This window comes from Lutra lutra, chromosome 13 (genome assembly GCF_902655055.1).
Source record: "Lutra lutra chromosome 13, mLutLut1.2, whole genome shotgun sequence".
NCBI classification, from domain to species: Eukaryota; Metazoa; Chordata; class Mammalia; order Carnivora; family Mustelidae; genus Lutra; species Lutra lutra.
Window position 1 is genome coordinate 75,396,555 of NC_062290.1, and position 8,590 is coordinate 75,405,144.

The 8,590-nt window shown below is 50.5% G+C and overlaps 1 protein-coding gene across 1 annotated transcript; it reads right to left on the reverse strand.

Moving 5' to 3' along the window:
* Positions 1-1,817: 1,817 nt before the first annotated feature.
* On the reverse strand, positions 1,818-4,478 carry HDHD3 (haloacid dehalogenase like hydrolase domain containing 3). Its single transcript, XM_047701022.1, has 2 exons — positions 4,204-4,478; positions 1,818-2,872 (listed from the first exon to the last, which is right to left on the reverse strand). The coding sequence occupies exon 2, from the start codon at positions 2,710-2,712 to the stop codon at positions 1,957-1,959; it is 756 nt and encodes a 251-aa protein (XP_047556978.1). The 5' UTR covers positions 2,713-2,872; positions 4,204-4,478; the 3' UTR covers positions 1,818-1,956.
* Between the last annotated feature and the right edge of the window lie 4,112 nt (positions 4,479-8,590).

Sequence of the window (8,590 nt, forward strand, 5' to 3'; positions counted from 1 at the left end):
CCGCTCAGCGCAGCACACCCAGCCAGACGAGCCTTAAGATGGTTCTGGGCCCTGCATTGCTGGAACCCAGGGCAAGCCCCTTCCTGCTCTCTGAGGTCACATTACAACAGTGATCCTCACCATTCCTGTTTTATCTAGGAACAAAGGCAATCTTACCTACAACTTCAGATCCCTGGGCTCAAAGATGAGTGCCAGAGCCCTCCCCACTCTTCAGTTTGCTCAATAATTTACTCCAAACGCTGGGTAGATCAAATCCGGTCCACAGACCGAATAGCAGCTTCTTTGGTTGAGATGACTTCTGAGGCCCTTGCAGCTGTGAGAGCACAGCTCACAACCCAAGTCCTCACTGCCCGGTACTTGGGAATTAATGTCACCTGGGCTTTGCACCAAGCCCAAGGAAGAGAGACCTGGAAGTATGGCCAAGTCTGAGAAGAGCCTCCCTGCCCTCACGTGGGCACAGTCTCTGCCCAGAAACCTGGGTCAAAGCCCATCTTTTTACTCGGCACCTGAAGGCCCCCCTCATGCCTTGCTCCCCAAACCGCCCATCTAACTCAGGCACCCCTCAGTCTAGTTCATGGCCCTCCTGCCAGGAATGCGTCTTACTCCTCTGCCCACTGAATGTCACTGCAGTTCGGGGCCACTCTGGAGCCCTCCCTGGCTGTTGGCACCAGAACACAACACCGTGTATGTCCCTGGCAGTAGGCAAGGAATAGAAGAGTCTGGTAAACACCAAGCAGGTGTGAGAGGACAGGAGTGTGAAGAGGGGAGAGGCAGGAAGTGACATGGAATTTTTTTTTTTTAAAGATTTTATTTATTTATTTGACAGAGAGAAATCACAAGCAAGCAGAGAGGCAGGCAGAGAGAGAGGAGGAAGCAGGCTCCCCGCTGAGCAGAAAGCCCGATGTGGGGCTCGAACCCAGGACCTGGGATCATGACCTGAGCCGAAGGCAGCGGCTTAACCCACTGAGCCACCCAGGCGCCCCTGACATGGAATTTTTAAAACCCAGCCTGCTTCTTGGGTCTCCAGTCATTCCCCCCATGTGTCCTACACCTGCCACCTCAAGCTCCGGTCCCTGTTCCCTGTGCTCTCCTACCTCCATGCTAACACCTATGACCGGGGTGCCCTTCAAAACTAGCCTCCTGTAGAACACCTTCCTTGGTCTCCCAGGATCTCCACTGCACTGTCTCAAGGACACAGCTCTCTCCTTGCAAGTCAGTGCTCAAGCCAAGGGCTTTGGAGTCCAGCACTCCTAAACTGGAACCCAGGCTCTCCCATACAAGCTGTGGCCTCAGGCAGGCTCCTTCACTTCCAAATCTGTTTCTCACTTATGAAGTGCGGGTCCCACTACCTCTGCCCATTAAGTAGCTCTGAGGGTTATACATGCGTGTAAAGGACTAAAACATGGCCAGCATAAATGATGTTTCTTCTCATGATGTAATTGGGGTGCTCCTTGTCTGAAACCTTGCTTACACTATATGGTCCTAGAGGACATACCCCTACAGCATAGCTTAGCTCTCCAAACTAAGTTTTCCAAACTAAGCTCCTCTGATCTCCTGCTTCCCCGGGGGGGACTTGAAGAGCCTTCAGAGCCCGACTGCGGGGCTCTAGAACCTGTTTCAACCCTAAAAGTTTCTTGCTTTTGCTGTTTTACATATTAGGGTTCCAGTAAGCTCTCCCATAACAAAAGGGCCCTACTGCTAAAACAAGGTTTGAATGTGCCTGGTTCTGAAGGTCATTGGGCCCTCGGTGAATCTCGTAGGCGAGGAGGGTGGGAAAGACACAGGTGTGATAAATAAGCCACGGCAGAGGCGAGAAGCAGGGCTCAAAGGCCTGTATCCACGGCTTTATAGTCAGAGCGCATTTGGACGCTGGAAGGAGAGGGGTAAAGGCCAGATCTCAGGAAGGAAGGCACTCTCAATCTCCAGAGTTTGCTGGAGCCACTTCCCTCATCAGACTCAAAGTTCCAGGGGTGAGCCCTGCAGGCGGTCAAGGGCAGGCAGGAGATGGGACAATGAGGGGAGGAGGCATTCTTGGGGTATAGAACCCTTGACTGCAGGGTCCAAAGGCTCTGGGCCAACCACCAGGAAGCTGTGCATACCTACAGCCTGTGACCCCTTATAATCACAGTGATAACTGTCCCCAATATGGGCTGCTACTGCCGGGTCCACTCGAGCAAGCCGCAAGGCCTCCTGGAAAATCCGGGGGTCAGGCTTGGGCCAGCCGGCGGCCTCAGAGGTCAGCACAAAGTCAAAGTGTTCCCGCAGGCCCAACCCCCTCAGGATGCCCTCCAGTCGCTGGTCGAAGTTGGAGACCACCGCCAGCCTCAGACCTCGTTTTCGGCACCCTCTCAGGGTGGCCTCGGCCCCCTCCAACACCTGCCAGGTGCAGGGCTTACTGAAGTCCTCGTACAACTGCTCAGCGATGGGGGCCACAGCCTGGGCATCTGGAACGCCCGCGAGGTGGAAGGTCTGTGAGACCACATCCAGCCACCACCGGCGGGAGGTGAGGCCTTGGCTCAGGCCGTAGTTGGGGAAGCTGTGGCTCTGAGTCCTGTAGGCCTGCCTGAAGGCGCGTCCCAGAGTGGCGGCCTCCACCTCCAGCCCGTGGGCCCGGGCCTTGGTGGCATATTCTTCTCCCACAGGCTGGCGCAGCCGGAGCAGCGTGTCCTTCACGTCCCACGTCAGCAGTCGTATCTGTAGCCGATGTGCCATGAGCCTATCAGAGGGGGGCAAATCCACCCCGAGTCTGCCAGCGGCTAGAGAGAAACTGAGCCAGGCAAGACCACGCCCCCACCCAGCACACACAACCTAAAGGTCCTCTCTTTCCAGGCCTCGTGGGTCAGAGCTGTGGCACTTCCTCACAGCAGAAGACCTGCAAGGAGACATTAGTGAGGTAGAAGTTCAGGCTTTGGAGTCAGAGACAGACTGGGTTCAAATTCTGGCACCACCCACTCACTGTGTGACCCTAGGAGTGTCACTCTCTGAGTCTCTGTCTCCTGACTGAAGAGGAACACAATGTGCCAGCCTCACATGATTGTTGCATTAAATGAGATCATCCATTCATTCCACAAATTTCTGGGCACCTACTATGTGCCAGATGTTAGGGAACAGGATAGATTTCCAGCCCTCCTGCCATTTACACGCATTAAAGAATAAGAGACACAGATATCAGACAAAGAACTATATAAACACTGAAGTATAACAAAGTCAACATGTGCCATAAGGATATAAACCCAGGGATCCCATCTAATTTGTGTTGAACTTCCTAAGTCAAATTTCAGTGGAGATCTGAAGAACGACTATGCAGAAAATGGAGGTGGTAAGTGTTACTGGCACTAGAAATAGCAAGTGCAAAGGCCCTGAGGTAGGTCAATGGCAAGTCTGGCTGCTTTGGGTAGACAGGACCTGCTGTGGCAGGGCCTTGTTGGTCAAAGTAAGGAAACAATTATGATTGTTATTACTATTGTTATGATACCAAAGACATAGGGTCCTTGCAGACCATGTGACAGATCCCTTGTTTATCAGGGAAGACTGAGCCAGAGAGGGACAGATACTAGCCTAAGGTGCACAGCCAGCACCAGATCCCAAACTTCCAGATTGGCCAGTGCTCCCTTCTACTGCATCATGCTTAGACAAATTTGGTTTTTAAAACAATCTGATTTGGGTAGATCGGCACAGAACAGGACCAAAGGCAGACAGAGCAGCCAGGTCCTGTCTCTAAGCCTCAGGTTTGTCTTTACAGGAGGTAGCAAAGTCTGCCTAAGTGGAGAGCCAGTAAAAGGATTACTGACTCAACGCCCAAGAAACAAGTCCTCAGCCTGTTGTTCAGGGACTGGATGCGGCTTCTTGTCCCACACAGTTAATTCCAGTCAATCTCAGACGAGTTGAAACCTGAGGGTCCAGAACACAGCCAAGTTGCTGCTAAGGAAAGGAAGTGGCTGGTGAATCTAGGGGCAAGCCGTGGGGGAAGTCTGACAAGGAAATGAATTTAAGTCAATCTGGAAATTAGGGAGAGCCATCCAAAAACCCTCTCACTTTCCTGGTGGGTAGATGGAGGCCCAGCGAAAGCCACGCAGGGAGTCACTGGCACAGCTAAGACTAGAGCAAAGAGCTTTGGCTCCCGACCGACAGCATTTTCCATTTCTGGAAGCCGGGGCTGAGCCTCTGGGCTGCAAACCTGAATTTCTCGGCCTTCCTCCTCACCTCCAGGGCTCGATGGCGACAAAGTCCAGGTAGCCCGCTGTTAGAGCGACATCTCTACAGCTGCCGTTTGCAGCGTGACCTTGGGCGTAACGTGGCTGCGTCCTGCCTCCTGGGACCCCTTCCCAGTTCCGGCGCGCACCGACCGCTCCGCGTGGACCCCTGGCCCCCAGCCTCCCGGGATCAGGGCCCAGCTGGACCGCAAGGAAGCGGTTCCGGAGGAAGCAGTAGCCGCACGCCCGCTCGGGAGAGCTGCGCAGGCGCTCTGCCGCCCCGACGAATCAGGAGGCCCGCCCCCTCGTGGCCCCTCCCTCATGGCCCCGCCCCGGCCCCGCCCTCCCCTCTCCTCCTCCCCCTGTTCCCTTGTCTCTTCCCCGCTACAGCCCACTCCGCTCCCTCCTGTCGCACGCTCACCTGCCACCCCGCCCTTGGCGCCCTAGGTCACCCGCCTTCCCGGTCCTTTCCGTCTCCCTCTCTGCCAGAGCGTGAGACCCACACCCTCTTGTTGCCTGTCCCGCCTCCTCCGCTCTGCACCCCGTATCTCTGGGTTACCTTGCACCCTCCCCTCCCTTTCTGCCTGCCCCGCTCTCGCCGTCTCTCTCTTTCCCTCCTTTCTGCGCTTTCTCCTTTGTCCTCCCAGACCCCTCCGCCCTCCTCGAATCCAGACACCCCTGAGAAGTCCTAGGCTGACTTGGGAACGAGGGAATCGGGGTCCCGGCCTGGCTTGCTGAGTGCTGTGTGGACTTGGGCAAGGCGCTGAGTCTCCAGTTAGTATTGGAAATAATTGCTTTCATTTGGAAACTTATTAACCCAAGACATTCTGCTGAGGGTAGAGTCCTCTGCAGTAATCTAGCTGTCGTTGGTTTTTTTCTTTTGATATGAAAATAATCATCTTCAAAAATGTTTTAAAATACAAAGTGAAAAGCGAAAGCCCAATCTCACTCACTTCTCATTGAGCATCTGTCTGCTCTGTGCCTGAGGGTGGGAAAAAAGACGGGATTCCTGCCTTCATGGAACCCGAGAGGGGTAGACAAAGACCAAGAAATATTCAAGATTTCAGATAGCGATGAATACTATAAAGGCAATAAATCAGAATGGCGCCGAGAGCAGTGTGGCGCCTCTGGATCAGAAGGTTAGGGGAGGGGCAAAGATCTGAGCGGCAGCCAGGTGAGGAGGATTAAGGACGGGTACTGCAGGTTAGTAAAAGAGAAGAGCAAAGGTGCTGGGGCCCCAGCCTGCTTACTGAGCAAGGGCGGTGGACCCAGGAGGTGGGGAGACTAGGGCGGACCTCTGGCCCCAAACTCACTCTGCAGGGGTTGTTGCAGGGGGCACTTTGGGTCATTATGCCATTTTCCTAGGAGCTCGCAAACATGCATATATTTCTTTCTTCCTTCTTCCCATCCCCCCTCCCTTCCTTTTAAGCAAAACCTCCTCCTATATTCTAAGACGGGCCTGTTCATTTCATTCAGAACTGCCTCATCCTCAGTGGGCCCAGGCCTGGGAAAAAATACAAAGTGTGGAGTCACAGACCTTAACCCAGCAAAGGAGAGCTTGACTCCAAAACTCATTTCAAGCAGGATTCCTACAAGTGGGAGTGGAAAGGGTGAATGGGAGGTCAGAGGTCCAGCTGCGTTTCACAGAACAGAAGGTTTGAGATGGTTCAGGTTCCAGGGTCACCTAAAACCAACTCCTCAGATTCTGGTCCCAGTTCTGCCATCTGACTCTCTGTGCACCCTTCACTGAATTCTTTTCCTCTCTGGGGCTCAGTCTCCAATCTGCAAAATGGGGGGATTGAACAAAATAACTTCCAGCTGAAGTCCAGGGCAGCTTCTAAGTTAATTTCCAAATGTGATTAACTTTGTCTGTGGAAACTAATTTCCTCCATATATAAATAGAGCATCCTTACGTCAAGGTTAAGTGAAAGCGTGTGAAAAAGCTCTTTGAGAAGTAGATGATTCTTATTTTTTTAAAGATTTTATTTACTTGAAAGAGAGAAAGAGCACACAGAGGGAGAGGGAGAAGCAGACCCCTGCGGAGCAGGGAGCCCACCAGGGCTGGATCCCAGGACCCTGGGGTGAGGATGAGAGCCAAAGGCAACTGAGCCACCCAGGTACCCCACATGATTCTTTAAGAAAAATTTTTAGGGACACCTGGCTGGCTCAGTCGATAGAGCATGAAACTCTTGATCTCGGGGTCAAGAATTTGAGCCCCACACTGGACATAGAGATTACTTTAAAGACAGTAATAATAAAACAAATTTTTATGTGAGTATAGTTGCCACACAGTGTTTTATTAGTTTCAGGTGTACAACATAGTGATTCAACCTCTTTTATACATTCTGCTCTCAAGTATAGCTACCATCTGTCACCATACAATACTATTACGGTAGCACTGACTGTATTCCCCGTGCTGTAAATTCCATCCCTGTGACGTACTCCGTACCTGCAAGCCTGTATCTCCCATGTCCTTTCACCTGTGTTGTCCATCTGCCCAGCTCTGGAAGATGATTCTTTTCAGATAGTCAAGTCTCCTGAGAGGTTAAGGGTTTGGTTTGGTCACATAACTATCTCAACCCCAGGCTCCTGTTGCACACAGCTGGTGAGTCCATTATAATCCATGCGAGTGTGCCCTCTGGAGTTGTGACCCTGATTTGACTGTCACAGGAAAGCCAATGACAGGTCCCCACTATTCTGAAAACAAAAGCTTCTTTCTGATTTGCCAGTTCAAATATGGGTACACTGGGGGCGCCTGGCTGGCTGAGTTGGTTGAGTGTGTGACTCTCAACCTCAGAGTCATGAGTTCAAGGTGCACACTGGGTATAGAGCTTACTTTAAAAAAAAAATGGGCACACTTAATGGGTATAGTTTATCCCCTAAGTCAGATGACAGGAATTCTCCTTGGAGGTTTTCATCCCTTGATCTACCCTGTGTGGCCTCTGACCTCATGACTGCTCCTGGAGACACCTGCCATGTCATTTTACTGAACACTGCCTTTGGTCCACTTCTCTTTGAGGAAGCCAAGTTTCTTATATGAGGCCTTTGCCCTTGAGAATCTCATACTCATATATAAGTAAACATGGGCTGGGGCCAGCAGACACATCTTCCTTTACTTTAAAATTTTCATTTACTTAACATATTAAAATATATCATAGAGAAAAGTGCAAACAAGTTTCCATATCCTTGAATTTTACAAAGTGAACATACTCCTACAACCAGTAGTTCAACCAAGAAAAAGCATTTCTAGAACCCTAGAAACCTGGTCCACTTCTACTTGCTTTTTACCCCTACAAAGGGTAACCACCATCCTGACTTCTAATTACATAGTTTAACTTGTTTTTAAATGGATTATAAATGGAATAATACAGCATACACTCCTTTGCCTTGCTTTTTAAAAAAAGATTTTAATTATTTTTCTATTTGAGAGAGAGAGGCGTCCCTGTCTTGTTTTCTACTCAAATTTTATTTGTAAGATGTATTCATGGGGGCACCTGGGTGGCTCAGTCAGTTAAGTGTCTGCCTTTGGCCCGGGTTATGATCTCGAGGTCTTGGGATTGAGCCCTGCATTGGGCTCCCTGCTCCAAGGGGAGACTACTTCTCCTTCTCCTCCCCACTCATGCTTTCTTTCGCTATTTCTGTCAAATAAATAGATAAATTAAATCTTTTAAAAAAAGATTTATCCATGTTGCTATGTGTACCTGTAGGTCATTCTACCTATAACATTCCATTATATGAATATACCACATTTTATTGTCTGTGGTTTTTAGAATTTGCTTTATTAAAAAATTTTATTTCAGAGAGAGAGAGGGAGAGAAAGAATGAGTAGGGGGAGGGGCAGAGGGAGAGAAAGAATCCTTAAACAGACTCCCTGCTGAACGGGGAGCCCCACACAGACTTGATCCCAGAAATCATGACCCAAGCAGAAACCAAGATCCACTTAACCGACTAAGCCACCTAGGTGCCGCATATTGTGTGTGTGTTTTTTAAAGATTTATCTACTCGTGAGAGAGAAACACAAATAGGAGAATCAGAGGGAGAGAGAATCCCAAGCAGACTCCACATGGAGCCTGGAGCCTGTGCTGGGCTTGATCCCATGACCCCGAGATCACGACCTGAACTGAAACCAAGAGTTGGATGCTCAACCGACTGCACTACCCAGGTGCCCGTGTGTGTGTTTAAAGTAAGCTCTATACCCAACATGGGACTTGAACTCATAACCCAAAAATCAAGAGTTGTGTGCTCTGCTAACTTAGCCAGCCAGGCTGCCCACCACCTTTTACCGTTGACGGGCATTTGGGTTATCCAGTTTTTGGTTATCGCAAGTATCAGAAAACGTCGATAGGAACGTTCTCGGGTATGTGTATCTTTGGGTGAACACAGGCACACATTTCTGT